The sequence below is a fragment of the Adiantum capillus-veneris genome, chromosome 17, assembly GCF_014529385.1.
Source record: "Adiantum capillus-veneris isolate H3 chromosome 17, ASM1452938v2, whole genome shotgun sequence".
NCBI classification, from domain to species: domain Eukaryota; kingdom Viridiplantae; phylum Streptophyta; class Polypodiopsida; order Polypodiales; family Pteridaceae; genus Adiantum; species Adiantum capillus-veneris.
In genome coordinates, this window is record NC_140947.1 from 77,466,736 (window position 1) to 77,482,354 (window position 15,619).

The 15,619-nt window shown below is 45.2% G+C and overlaps 1 protein-coding gene across 1 annotated transcript in view; it reads right to left on the reverse strand.

Annotated features, from left to right (window-relative positions):
• Positions 1 to 15,341, reverse strand: part of SPP1 (Phosphatidic acid phosphatase (PAP2) family protein) — a 36,622-nt gene extending 21,281 nt beyond the window's left edge. Inside the window, exon 1 of the mRNA XM_086487045.1 lies at positions 15,031 to 15,341. Coding sequence (XP_086343171.1) covers positions 15,031 to 15,204 — 174 coding nt within the window. The 5' untranslated portion in view covers positions 15,205 to 15,341. The remainder of the gene's footprint in view (positions 1 to 15,030) is intronic.
• Positions 15,342 to 15,619: the final 278 nt, after the last annotated feature.

Genomic DNA, 15,619 nt, shown 5'->3' on the forward strand with positions numbered 1-15,619 from the left:
TCTTGAGAACTCTTTCTCTTTCTACTTTCATTATTAGAAGTCTGTTGGGTTCTCTGAGTCAAGATCTCATCTGTGGGGTAAGTCAGATTGTTCGAATGTATCGCAAAACCCCGTTTCGCATGACCCATCAATTCTTGAATAGAATTTGACTTTTGTTCCAAGCAGTAGCCTCAGATCTCTGTAGGAAGTCCGCAGCAAAACCGCTCAATCTGTTCTTTAAACGAGACCTTAAATGAAGAAGCTGGTAGAAAAGAGCTACAAAATCTCTCGCAATAAGCGTCCACAGAATCTCCCTTGGTCATCCGAAGATGATTCTAAGCAGTTCATATATCTCGTTCGTACTCCCGAGTCAGCCAAGAAAAAAGCCTTTTTAATTTCAACCATTTAACCGGAGCTTCCTTCTCAATAGAAGGGTGGACCACCACGTTCGAGCATTTCCCTTAAAGAAAGATATAGCCCTCAGAATCTTGGAGTGCTTTGAGTAATGCCCTCCAAAGAAAGCTATGTCAAACTGCTGTATGGCTAAAGACTTCGGAGCATCTCGAAATCCAGAAAAAGAGTCAAACTTGATTAATTGTCCACCGTCTTTGAATTCTCTTGCTTTCTTACTTTTATCCTCGAGGAAGTCATATTGATTGGCTTTATAAAAATGCTTCTTCTTTGAATAAAACATGTGATCGTCGGAGTCCGAACTGTCTGAGGATGAATCCTCTATAGAATAATCAGAAACTGGGCGAAATTTAGACTTCTTTGTCTTTTTTTTGCCCTTTCCGAAGCTTTGCTTTTTGCTTCGCTTTTTGCCTTTTCTGTTTTTTTCCCTCGAGTCAGAAGAGCTAGAAGAACTGTCAGAAGAAGAAGAAGAAGAACTGGGTAGTCCTTCAAATCGTATACGCTTCTTCTGCTTTCTCGCCGATGCAAAGAAAGATTGACGACCCAAACAACTCGGGAAGTCGGTTCCTTTCTTATGCTTTTTATTGTGCTTTTCGCCTTTATTGTTTGCGTCCAAAAGCCGGCTGATTTGTGTCTAAAACACCTCTTGTAATTCTTGCTTTGTAAACATCCTCGGAGAAGGAGGTTTCTTGAGTGTCTGTTTGATGGGTGCCTCTAATGGCCTTCTGCCACTGGGTGTGCACTTCTGCGAGGGATTGCTGAGTCCAAAATTTGCAAATTTTGGATCCTTCGCAATTTTGATCATCTGGTTTGTTGCCTCGTCAACCAATTGTCGACATTCCATCTCTTCAATCTCAGATTGAGTAGGCCGTGGTGGGGCGTACTCTTCTGATTGCTCATGAGAATCTTCTCTGTGACCTGCAGAAGAAGTCGACTGATTTTTGTTGGAATCCACAAGTGCCGCGAGAAAAAGATCGGATTTCCCGATAGAAGAGAAATTGGCCGCGCTCTGATACCACTGTAACAAACTTGGACACCCCAAGTCTAGATTCTACCGCGACACAGTAGAGATTCACTTCAAAACAATTCACAAAAGATGAAACGGCTCGGCGTAGTTCCGTGCCAAGAGGTATTGGCCCAAAAGACAGGCGCCCATTTCGGTATTTCTTTTTATATTAATCTTTGAGCAAAGTACAACTCCCGCAGGTGCTCGCTCTCACTCTGCGTCCAGATGCTCTCCAGAGTGAGCCCCCTTGGGTTCATTATAAAGGTTACAAGGGATGCCCAAAAGCAAAGCCCCAAAAATCTCCAATTCAAAAGCTTTACGACTTAAAAGCAATTATCCCCAAAATCTGCCAGCGTAAAGAAGCCAGCACGAATTACAGAATTCCGTACATTCAGGCACGTCAATAGCTCAACGCGTTTTGCGGAGCAGTCAACGAAAACTGCAGCGTCCGTACAGTGCCAAGTATCAGCATGTCGACGCAATATCCGGGCAGCGTGTCTAAGGGTGTGTACGGGTGTAACAAACTTGGGACACCCCAAGTCAAGATTCTACCGTGACACAGTAGAGATTCACTTCAAAAATACTTCATACTTCAAATCACAGTTCAAAAATGAGTGGACACGGCCCGACGTAGTTCCGTGCCAAGAGGTATTGGCCCCAAAGACTGGCGCCCCTTTCGGTATTTCTTTTTATATTAATCTTTGAGCAAAGTACAACTCCCGCGGGTGCTCGCTCTCAGACTCTGTGTCCCCTTGGGTTCATTATAAAGGCTACAAGGGATGCTAAAAGTAGAGTCCCAAAAGCTTCCAAATCAAAAGCAATAGTTCCCAAAAGCAGTTATTCCCAAAAGCTGCTAATTCAGCCAGCGCAAAAGCAGTAAGTTTTCGTACGCAGTGCCACGTCAGCATCTCCGCGTTTTGCGCCGCGTTTTGCGAAAATCCGTACGGCAGTCCGTACATCCTGCCACGTCAACCTGTCGACGCTTGTCCGGGGTCTGCTGCCACTCTGAGTGTGTCCAAAAGCATGCCACGTCACCCATTTGTAACATACCCCCCTCTTGAAAGCATTGTAATCGTCCTTGATTACGCCTACAAAACAGACCAAGGCCATAAATTGCCTTAACACACTGACTGTTAGTACCGACGCACTAGGAACAACACATCTAGCACATGTACCAATCGACAGTCACATCACAGGACATCACTTGACATCACATGACAAATCACATTCAAAATCCATTCCAATCTCAGACAATGATTAATCGGCAACGTATTTAGCAATCACATCTAGATCTAGTCGAGACCTCACAAATGACAGATTAACTAATCCTTATTGCAATCATGTCTATAGAGATTTATCAGACCGAAATGCTGCAGTCATTTAGTCTATCAGTTCTTGCACTTAAACAAATCAAGTACAAATCAGTATCATATTATCGGGAATTCCAAATCTTAAAGTCATTACAATAGAATATTGTCAGCTCACAGTATCCCTGAAACCCAATAGGGACATCAGTGACTCTATAATCAAAAATCGAGGCAATTTGTTGACAAAGAAGCGGCGTGACTCGCCTCTTGTGCAAGCTTGCTGCACCAAATTCCGCCCATGCTGAAATCGGGGTTCTATTGGAGTATACTATGCTAAACCGAATGCTTCAAAGTAAAGGTTCACAATCTGAGGAGTAACTGCCAGGCCGTCCTCCATCCACTTCACATCCAATGCGGGATAGTTCTTGAATTTAATCAACAACCGCCTTATCGCTTTACCTTTTATCTTTCTATTTTTATGTGCCAATATCTGTTTCGGAACGAGTATTTCCTCGCTTTCCTCCACTTCGGGTTGCTCATCTGGCTACCCATCATTGGGCACATCGCCTTTAAAAGGCTTCAAGAGACTCACATGAAAAGCATTGTGAATTCTCCAAGTATCGGGCAGCTTCAGTCTAAAGGAGACATCATTTATCTTTTCTTTTATCTCGAAAGGTCCATAGTATCTCATGCTAAGCTTTGGAAAAAGCCGCTCCTTTCCATTTTTTGTTCTTAGGCGTGCCTTCTCAAAACCAGCACCCAATCGTTCTCCTATAATTTCAAATCGCGACCATGTCGATCTACTGCCTTCTTATGTCTTTCTTGAGATTTCTTCTAAAGCCTCCCGGACCAAGTCCAAGTCCCTCGTGAACTGATCGGGCTCCAAAAATCTTATTTTTCGTGCTTAGAAAGGGTGGAACCTTCGTAGCACCTTCAATAATCTGAAACGGCGCCTTCCCCGTTGAAGAGTGGATCGTGTTTATGTAGGCAGATTCCACCAAGGGAAAAAACTCTTTCCATTGAGTCTTCTAATTAGAAATGTAAGACTTCAATAAATCCAGTACGACTAAATTTACAATCTCAGATTGCCCATCTGTCTGCGTGTGGAAAGATGACGAGAACTGCAACCGTGTGCCAATGTTCTCCCAAATAGCCTTCCCAAACAAACTCGTGAATCAAGGATCTCTATCAGAGACTATTGTCTCAGACATGCCATGTAATCTGAATATCTGAGCAATGAACACTCTCGCTAAATGATCCGGCTTGACTGTTTTCTTCACTGGAATGAAATGAGCTTCCTTGCTAAATCTGTCAATAACAATCCAAATACCATCGTGCCCACTCTGTGTCTTCCAGAAATCAAAAATGAAATCCATTGCAATAGTTTCCCAGGGGCAAGTGAGAATGAGTAAGGTTGTAACAATCCCTGTGCTTTATGCCTGTCGAACTTGACCTTCTGGCATACCAAGCAACTGCGTACAAAATCATCCACTTCCTTCTTGAGTCTCGGCCAATAGAAGTACCGCTCCACACCTTTCAAGGTGGTGTCAATGCCGCGATGACCCGTAAATGGTGGACAGTGGAATTCGGTTAGAACCAACGTCTATGTTACGCACATCATTTTCTTCATCAAGTAGCCGTCCCGAATGGAATATCCCGCTACTACCTCCCCATTTCGTATTCGACCAAATACATCTGAAAAGTCTATATCTGTGGCGTACCGATCGACCATGTCCTCGAAGATTCTATGATGAATCGCGGAAAATAGCCAGAACCGGCTTCCGGGACAAAGCATCTGCCACCAAGTTCTTTTGTCCCTGCACATGGACAATCTGGAGCATCTTCTTTTCCGAAAGCTGCTTCCGTGACAAGAAGTAGCGTAAACTCTGATGGTCAATGAAGACCGTAAAATCGGCTCCGAGTAGGTAATATCGCCATTGAGTAAGAGTATGGATAACCGCCAAAAGCTCTTTCTCATATATTTGTGTTGTCAATTCTGGCCTTGAAAACAATCGGCTCTCATAGGCAATGACATGGCCTTCTTGCATTAAGATTGCACCCAGACTACGACCACAAGCATCACAATATACTTCAAATGACTTCTGCAAATCCGGCAAAGTCAAAATTGGTCCCGTAATCAATTTCTCTTTCAAAGTCTGACAAGCAATCACCTCTGTGGGTTCCCGTGAGAAAGGGACTCCTTTCTATGTAAGATATCCAAAGGGGAAGCAACCTCTGCAAACTTTCTAATGAACCGCCGGTAGTAAGAACATAAGCCCAAGAAGTTTCTAACTTCATGGACATTCTTCAAAATCGGGCCAATTACGTATAGTGTTAATCTTGGCCGGGTCCATTTGCACTCCTACTGCTGAGACGATGTGTCCCAAAAAGTGTAACTCTAATAAGAAAAATTCACTCTTCTTTGCATTGATCACCAACTTGTGATCCCGCAATGCCTGAAAGACCTATATTAGATGATGTCTATGTTCTCCCTCATCCTTGGAGAAGACAACAAAAGATCTGTACTCTCTGAAAATCCTCTCCATCATTCGGTTAAAAGTCGTTGGAGCATTGGTAAGGCCAAAAGGCATCACCAAAAATTCATATAAACCTAAGGTCATCCGAAGCTCTCTTGTAGACATCTCCCGACGTGATTCGGATCTGATGATATCCACTTTTCAAATCGATCCTTCTGAAACAAGAGGATCCATGTAGTCTATCAAGAATATCATCAATCCTTGGAATCGAAAATTTGTTCTTGATGGTGATTTTATTGAGAGTTCTATAATCAATGCACATTCTCCAAGATCCATCTTTCTTCAAAACCAACAACACCGGAGAGCAGTAGGGTGAAGTACTCGGCCGATAAGACACTTTTTCCAAGAGGTCTTTCACTTGGTTCATAATCGCTTCATTTTGGGCTCGGCTCACACGGTAAGGTGGCCGGTTCGGTGGTGTGCTTCCAAGTATCAGATCAAAAGTATGATCCTGAGGACGATCTGGTGGCAACTCGTCTGGCAGGCCCTCAGAGAAATAGTATCAGATCAATAGTATGATCCTCAGGGTGGCAACTCGCCTGGCAGGCCCTCAGAGAAACAATCAGCATGTGAGGAGAAAATCTTGGCTGTAAGGTGCAGCGGAAGTGAATGTTGAACTTTGCTCAAGATGAGTGCTCCAAACTATGCTCAAGGTTCCTTTTACTTACGGAAGGGAGAGCCTTCCGTTCCTTAGTGAGAGAGTCCAATAGACACAAACAAAGCGGATGAACATTGTGAATGGAGAGATAGAGAGAGAAGAGAATACGACACCAGAATGTTGTCAAACCCTCCTCCAAAGGCCCCACTCTATGTGGCGAGAGCGGTCTACTATTGATTGCACAAATCTCTACAATGCTTTGGACTTGCCGACGATGTCGATGACGATGAGACGGGCTGAAATCTGAAGACGCTAATGGCTGAAATCTACAAGCTGAATTCTGACTCTATGTCAGTGACGATGTCGATGATGATGATGCGACGACGACGCGCTGAAAACGCAGATGCTGAAATCTGCATTTTCAGGGCTGAATCTGCAAACTGCGCTGGATCTGACCGTGCGGCGAGGATCTGTTGCGGGAAGGTGAGATCTGCGAGGTCTAGGGGTTCTACTACGGAGTCTTACTGCTGAAAACTGAAAACGCTGGTCCTTCTTGAGTCCTTGTCGCGATGGAACTGCAAAACGCTAGGGGCTGACCAAAAACGCTAGGGCTGAAATGGAGTCTGCTGCAAAAAAGCTAGTGGGTCTGGGGTCCTGCTGTCGCCGATTGTCCTGCAAATGCAAAACGCTAGGCTGATCTGCTATTCTACTGTCACCGGAAATCTGCAAGTGCAAATCACTGGCTGATCTTGGTGCAAAAACGCTAGCTTGTTGCAGATGGTGCAAAAACGCTGGGCCTGCTTATGGGTATCCTGTTGAGAAGGTGCCTCTTCTACCAGAAAATGCTAGCGCTAGGTTTGCTTATATACTTGGCTAGTCAAATTACCCTACCCAGTTCCCAACAAAGGTCACTTAAAAATAATAAGTGAAAAATGTCAAAAATAGGGAAAATAAGTCCATGCACTGTAAAAATGTTCCTGATGGGTTCTGATGGAAATCTGATGATCATGCTATGTGCAACCAGAGGATATGCATCTATTTTAAGTGTCTGGACATGCACGGTCTGCGAACAGACTCACAAAAGTGCCAGAACACTTTCTAAGCTAGGCTAACTGAACTGAATTGAACCCATGTCATGAAGTAGCTTGTCCACGTACACATAGGGTTAGATGTGCACGTGACATTGGCGTTCTTTTCGAGGTCAAAACATATTCGACCTTCAATCATTATTCAGCTTTCTCCACAAAATCGAGTAAAAAAGTTGAATTTAATCAAGTACAATCTCTGTGCCCTTCATTTGTTAGAGCATTACGTAGAAGTCTTCATGCCCTAAAGACCCTTGACATAGCAAACAAGTTTGCTAACGATCGGTGTAATGGTAACATCCCGTCCGGGTGGCCTCAACCTGTTGGGCATAATTCCAAATCGAGCCGCCAATTCAAGTGAAAAGAAGTTGGCCTTGGCTCCTCCATTATAGAAAATGAGGGCTTCCTGATCTTTCACTTTGCCCTAACTTCTAAGTATTGCAAAGTTTTGTACCTTTGTTCATCGGATTCGGTTCGGGCCCCACGCAATATGGTACCAATTCTGTTTTCATCTGTCTTTTATCCACGTTCCTCGGCTGCTTTTGAACTCTGGCCTTTCTTCATTCTGTTCTTGGTGTGCCTTTTTAGGGCACTTCACGGAGATGTGCCCATGTTCCCCGCATCCAAAACACTTCCCCTCTTTGATGTAGTTGGCCCTCTCTCGAAGAGTGAGCCGGGGTCGTGAATCCTTGTCTTTCTTTTCTTGGGGGCTCTTCTTCTTTCTACTTTCATTATTAGAAGTCTATTCGGTTCTCTGAGTCGTGATCTCATCTGTGTGGTAAGTCAGATTGCCTGAATGTATGGCAAAACCCCATTTCGCATGACACATCAATTCTTGAATAGAATCGGACTTTTGTTCTAAGCAGTGATCTCGGATCTCTGTAGAAAGTCCGTCAGCAAAACCGCTCAATCTGTCGAGGCCTTCTTAATTGAAGAAACTGGTAGAAAAGAGCTCCAAAATCTCTCGCAATATGCGTCCAAAGAATCTCTCTTGGTCATCCGAAGATGGTTTCAAGCAATTCGTATATCTCGTTCGTACTCCCGAGTTAGCCAAGAAGAAATAAAAAGGCTGTTGAATTTCAATCATTTAATCGAAGCTTTTTTCCTCAGGAGAAGAATGGACCACTATATTCGAGCATCTCGCAACCCAAAAAGGATTCAAATTTAATCGATTGTCCACCTTCTTTATATTCTTTTGTTTTCTTACTCTTGTCTTCGAGGAAGTCATATTGGTTGGCTCTATAGAGTGCTTCTTTTCAAGAGTGCTTGTCCATGTCTTTCTGCGAATACAAGTTCCGCTTTTCTGCACTTGTCTGTCTTTTCAGCTTTCCTCCCTACTTGAGAGGAGAAGCAATGGCCACACGCCATCTCGAGTAAATCTTATCAATTGGGTAATTCTTCAAGTGTTTCGCCAACCTCGAGTCCCTGGAGTAATGAATCAATCTGTTCAACCATATGCCAATCTACAATTGACGTTTGTGCTCCTTTCTGGCAAACTTGTCCGAAACAAAATTTGCCCCAAATCTTCATTCTTTTCTTCAGTTCCCGCGCCAGATTTTCAACTTTTCTTTGCCTTCCCGCTGAGAGGTGTCATCTCTGTCAGATTCTTCCCGAGAACCCACGTGTAATCTGGGATTCTTTATGGCTTTATGCCCTGGAAGACAGAGCGATGAAGACGGGAGCGCGCCCGATGCGCGATGTATGAAGGGTGGGAGTGGCTAATAAGTTCGGGGTTGGGTCACGAAGATTCTTTTTCCAAAGTTGTGTGCGCTGCAAAAAGGATCGGATACCCTGTAGAAGAAGAATCTTTATGTGCTCTGATACCACTGTAACAAACTTGGACACCCCAAGTCAAGATTCTACCGCGACACAGCAGAGATTCACTTCAAAAATACTTCACACTTCAAATCACAGTTCAAATGACAAAAATGAGTCGACACGGCCCGGCGTAGTTCCACGCCAAGAGGTATTGGCCCCAAAGACTGGCGCCCCTTTCGGTATTTCTTTTTATATTAATCTTTGAGCAAAGTACAACTCCCGCGGGTGCCTCCCAGACTCTGCGTCTAGATGCTCTGCAAAGGGAGCCCCCTTGGGTTCATTATAAAGGTTACAAGGGATGCTAAAAGCAGAGCCCCAAAAGCTTCCAAATCAAAAGCAATAGTTCCCAAAAGCAGTTACTCCCAAAAGCTACTAATTCAGCCAGCGCAAAAGCAGTAAATTTCCGTACGCAATGCCACGTCAACATCTCCACATTCTTTGTAATTTCCGTACTCAGACATGATATCAGATTCACCAATTGTAACTTTTTGGTCTCAGGTCATTTTGGCCTTTCGAAGACGTTAATATAACATCTCTCTCTCTCTCTCTCTCTCTCTCTCTCTCTCTCTCTCTCTCTCTCTCTCTCTCTCTCTCTCTCTCTCTCTCTCTCTAGTGCGCGAATAGCAAGCCTTGAGTTCAACTCTCCTCATCAGATAGATCTTTAAGGTCTCTTGGGATAGTTTTCTACGACATTAAAAATCTCTTCTTCTTCTTCTCTCTCTCTCTCTCTCTCTCTCTCTCTCTCTCTCTCTCTCTCTCTCTCTCTCTCTCTCTCTCTCTCTCTCTCTCTCTCTCTCTGAAAAGAGGTTGATTCTATTACTTGAATATCTCCTAGAACGCCCAAATGGTGCCTATTCAGAGAGCAAGTACATCAATGTTTACATAGCACACCCATCAGAGAGACAGGGAACGGCCGGAACGGACCCCTGCCGTTCCCAGAACGCGTTCCTGCAGGAGTCGGCCGGTTGGAACGGAGACGGTGGCGAAACGACGTTCCGTTCAGAAGCAAAACCGGAACGCGGGCCGGAACGGGCGGAACGGGGTGACGGAACGCGGAACGGCCGGGGGTGAGAACGGCAAAATTCAAATTTATGGCGTTCTTTTTTTTTAAACAGCCGTTTAGAGAGACGTTTTCGGACGCTTGGGAGAGGGGGTGAGGGGCCTAATACCTATATAAGGACACGTTTGCCTCCCCTAAACCTCATCTCTCTCAACTTCTCAAGCCTCAAGGGCCAAGGTTGACAACCGTCAACCGTGGCTTGCCGCTTCTTGAAGTTCTCGTGCTCAAGGCTCAAGCTTCACTTGCTCAAGCTTCCCATGCTCTAGCCTCTAGCCTCGGCCCTCTCCATCAAGCTCTCTCTGCATCCCTTGGCAAGGCTCATTGCTCAAGCCTTCAAAGTTCATTCATTCATTCTCATCTCTCTCCCTCTCTCTTGGGCCTCAAGGCTTTAAGCCTCAAGGCTCAAGCTTCAAGACTTCGAGGCTCAAGCTTCCTCTCTCACCTCTCTCCCTCTCTCTCTCTCTCATCATCATGGCCCAAGCTTCCGCATCAAGTGAACGCATGCCCTTTGGCGCAAAGAAGAAGGACGAAGCTTCATGGTGGGACGAAGTGCATTCCCAAGTGTCGGAAAAGGCCGTAGTGCCCGTGCATGGAAGTGCAAACTATGCGGCTTCGAACAGCAATCCGGCACAACCAAAGTCTGTGCTCACCTCCTTAAGCTAGAGGGACAACAAGTAGCAATATGCAAGGCCGTCAACGAGCAACGGTTGAAGGAATTTGAAGCCAAGGATGCCGCCATCAAAGTCAACAAAGAAGAGAGAGAAGCGGCAAGGCCTAAGCGTCCTGCAATTGACCCCAACAACTTGGTTTTTCCCGCTTCTACACCTTCTTCATCGGTTGGTGGTGATAGCAATGCGGCAACAACGGAGACGGCGGCGACGTCATTTCGATCGGCATTTTCAAAGCTTAATACTACTCAGATCTCCACTCCCAAATCTCACCAACACACCCTATATACCACTTGGGATCCAAAAAGGAAGGAGGATGTGGATGCAAGTGTTGCCCGCTTTTTCTGTCACGATCACATCCCCTTCATAAAGGCTCGGTAAGACTTACTATCATTTTCAATTTTTCATACAATCAATCATCTCAATTCTCATTCTCATCTAAATAGTAAATACTAATACCTCTTGTATGCAATGTCAAGGTCTGAGTACTTCAAGACCATGTGCACGAGGATTGGAGAGTATGGGACATGCTACGTGCCAACCTCTTCCGAGGCCCTCCGTACTACTCTACTTGATAGAGAGAAGGCCGTTGTGGAGATGGCAATCCTCAACATGAAGAGGCAATGGACGAAGTATGGCATGACCCTCATTGCGGATGGATAAAGCAACACTAGGAGGAGGTCCATCCATGGCATTGTTGCCTATTCCAAAGGGGAGATGTATTTTGCGCACTCCCATGACGCCACGGAGACGGGAAAATCACCAGATGTCATTGTGAGTGAGTGGTCCTCCGCCGCAGAGACCATTGGGTCGAACCTTGTGATAGGTCTGGTCACCGATGGGGAGGCATCAAACAGGGCAGTCGGAGCTATTTTGGAAGGCACTTATCCTCACATCACGGTGTCTTTTTGCATGGCACGTTGCCTTAACAACCTCTTGAAGAATTTCGGCAAACTACCTTGGATAGAGTCTCTCATTGCATCCACGTCCAAGGTGGTTGCTTTCATCAACAACCACAACATACTTCGAGCCGAGTTCTTGAAGCGGTCGGGGGGCAAAGTGCTTCTAAAGTATTGTAAGACCTGCTTCGCCTACAACTATCTAATGGTGAGCCACTTTGTAGAGTGTCAAAGTGCAGTGCGGCAGCTCTTCATTAGTACAAAGTTTGCTCAAACTACCCATGCAAGTACAGTCGCAGGGATCATTTGTACAGAGAAGGTGGAGGATCCTGAGTTCTGGGAGTCCCTAAAGAGTATCGACAAAATGGTGAAACCAGTGATCCACTTGCTTAGAGTGATGGATGGTATGCAACCTTGCATTGGCAAGGTCTATGAAGCAATGGATCGCATGGTCGAGGCTCTTGAAGAGTATGAGCAGGACCAGATAGGCTCGAAGAAATCAAAGAGCTTTGCAATAGCACGTGGAATGCCTATAGTTCACCTCTTCATGGTGCAGCTTTTGTGTTGGACCCAGAGTTCCAGGGTGCAAGGCAGGAGCATGATTCAGAGGTAAACACACATTGGAACACCATCTTGAAGAAGCTTCACCCTGAACGTGACATGCAACGCAAGATGAAGGATCAACTTGCATTTTACAGGGATATGTGAGGATCATTTGGGACAGCCGATGCCCAAATCGATCGCACCAAGATTTCCTCCGTCTTGTGGTGGTAAGAAAATGGTTCAGATGGTCCCGATCTTCAACGACTTGTCCGCAGTCTCAGCCAAGCAGTGAGCTCCTCTTGCTTGGAGCAATTGTGGAGTGTATATAGCCACATTGCATCTACAAAGAGGAAGCGACTTGGAGTGGAGAAAGCAAATGACCTTGTTTTTGTCAGTGCAAACTTAAGAATGCTTTGCAAGTCAGCATCCAAAGTGACAGATCCCTTTCTACAGTGGGAGATGGAGGCAGAGGCAAAGGTGCCTAAAGAGGCAGGAGAATCTACGCATGAGGATAAGCTTATGCAGGAGGATTGGGATGATATTCACGACGTCCAAGACTCCACTACAAATTGGGAGGTGGGATGCTCTTCTACCCCTACCTAGAGGTGAACTTCAGGCATGAGTCATGACTCATTGCTCATTGGTTTTTGATATTTGTTTCCTTTGTGGCTACCGGCTTTGCCCCCTTTTTGTATTGCACTACCGTATGAGTGATTGAGTCTTGACATGTCACCTATTGACTCTTCCAGTTGTTATTTAGCACTCTTAGCCTCTACATGTCTTTTTGTAGCGCCTTGGCTGGCCTTGTAAGCCATCTTTATAATCTATAATCTATCATCTTTTTGCTCCAAGCTTTTGTGTGGAGTCTGGACTCTATTCTTCAACTTTGAGTTAATGTTCTTTCTATGAAGAATCAAGATGCTTTTGTGAAGGATTCATGTATTGTGTATTGCGCAATCGCGTGTAAGCCTTAAGACTGAAGAATCATTGCAAAGCATGCCTAAATAGGATTCTACTTGGACTAATGGGTGTGTATGGCTCTCTACTAACATATAGGTTAAATCCAACCTAATTTAAGCATATTTTATACTTACCGTTCTGGCCCCCCGTTCCCATTCCGCCTTTTTGGGCGGGGGGCCCGTTTCGGAAACGTTCCAGAGGCCCCCGTTCCCGTTCTGGGTAACTTTAACGCCCGTAGGCATCAAACGGAAAACTCTAAAACAAGATACAACTAGGCACATGGCCAAAAGGAAAAGACTAAAAAGCCAAGGTAAAAAACCTCTCTTAAAGAGAGTAAAAAGTGCCCTGGCAAGCAAATGGAGAGAGGATGGCACTAGCCTATGCAAGACAGGCACTTCCACCAAAAGCCCATTCAGCAACTGTAGATCAAGAACCAAAGCCACCAGCGGTGAAGACGACAGTGAGTAGCTACGAGAAGCTCGGTGTCGAGCAGAGCCTGCCAACTGGTTCAATCTGACAGGAAAAGGTAATGGAGAAACAGAAGGGAGAGAGCAATTGGGGACAAAGGTGAGGGTTAGGAGGCAACTGACATCACCAAGAAACTTCAGTAGGATGGCACAAGGTGGGTAACAAAAGCACTGCACAAGAGCAAACAAGGAGCTTTCATCCAGAAGAGCAAGCAGTCCACTTGCTAAAGGTGGCTCCTTAAGTCGAGAAGAGAGAACAAACAAATAAACAAAAACAAAAAACAAAAGCAACAGAAAGGAAAAAACAAGAACAATAAACTCGAAGGACATGCATCCACGCGCACACACTCACTCAAAACACACACACGCGCTCGAAAGCACGTCCTTAAAGGGCAACGAAACACACACTCGCTCTCACTCTCTCTCCTCACACACACACTTTTTTTTTGGTAATACACACACACACTGAAAGATACAATCAAGAACGACCAAGAAACAAGGAAAGAAGAGAAAAGAAAGAAACAAAAAAGGATCAAGAAGAAAACAAACCCAAAACAAGCAGGGCACCGACGAAACAGCTGAACCAACAGAGGGAGAAACGCCTGGACAACTCCTAGGTAGTCTGCAACACCAGGAGGAGGATGTCTTGTGTGGGAGATGAGGTCATGCAAGCAACCTTCTCGAGGCTGCTTAAGCGACAACCTAATTAAAAGTGCGGTGGTTACTTAAGGTGGAGAACTGTTCATAACCAACCCCCTTTGGGATGCTCGAGTGCTTGTCTTCCCGAGGAAGGGGAGAGAGAGAGAGAGAGAGAGAGAGAGAGTCTCTTGTACACAGCATGCAGCTCCCTTCTTTTTTAAAAGAGGGAGACAAAAGACGAGAGAGAGAGAGAAGAGAGAGTGCACACACGCAAGTCCCTTTTTTTGTTTTTTGTGTGTGTGTGTGGGGGGGGGGGGGGGGGGAGATGTCTGGGTTGGTGGGTGTGGCTGTGTGTGTACAAAAGCTGTGTGTGTACAAAGCTCTAGAAACTAATCCTACATGAGAGAGAGAGAGAGAGAGAGAGAGCTACAAGCATCTGGCATAGGGCATGCACAATTGCCCAAGGCCCACGTAGGGCAGCCACGACTAAAGAATAAACCCCAACGACAAGGAAAGGAAAACCAAAATGCCAACAGAGGGCCAAAAGAAATATGGAAAAATCCGCCTAATGCAAGCCAACTTAAGAAAAACCTCTAACAACAGTACCCAACAGTTAAGCACAAAAATACTGTTCATCCACATGCTGCATGCCAAATATGGAACCAAATAATAATCAGGTTTAAATACAATAGTTAAGCCAGGCATGCCAGACCGTGTGTTTAGACATCAAACCCGTGTAAGCACCGGCAACATCTTCCTGTACACAAAATAATCTCCATAACTTGTTCCGCCAAAAAATTGAAATAAGGATGATACAAAACTTCCAAGATTAACAATGGAAGGAGCTGTAAAGCATCGGTTACGACAATTGATAGTGTAAACTGTTGATTTGGCATGATCTCCATCGGTAGTTAGTTAGACAATGATTGCAGAAACATGCACAAACAAGTACTACAGAGAGATTTCAAAAAGCTGTAAACCAGATCTAAACACTGTACGGAAAGAAAGGGGAAGAAGGGTGAAAATCCCTGTGCATTGTCAGAGAGAGCTTACCTGGAGCCGAAGAATGAAAGAAACGCCACTGTGAACATGGTGGGCGATGAAAGGGCGCAAAGAGGTGCGAAGATTAGTCGCCAATAGAACGGACCGCGTGAAAAGCAGCCAAAGAATTACAGCAGACACTACAGCCACCTGCCATGCCGGGACCAAAACAGCTGCCGCCTTCATCTCTCTCCTGTCCTCGCGCGCTGACACTGAGCATCTATACAGCCGCCCATATGGTCTTCAAATTTCCTTGAACGACTACTTGGTCTCCTCTCTCTCTCTCTCTCTCTCTCTCAAAGTTCTCTTTCCGCCTGTCTGATGGCCACATGACTCATGAGCGCCGTTCGCTCATTTCTTCCGCTAAAAAAGGTAACGAGCCCACCATTATTTTGTCCTCGTTTTTTGCATCGTAAGCGATTCATAGATCAACTTCTCAAGAGAAGCTCAGGACTCGTTCAATCCCAACGCCTCCGTTCAAAATGGCAGGGAAGGCTTTCATTGGCCGAATTCCGCTACAAAAGACGCCTTCTTAGCATGACAGAGTTGGCAAGCTAATGGGCATCATGTGCTCATTCCTGCATTCTCTCACAATCGTTCA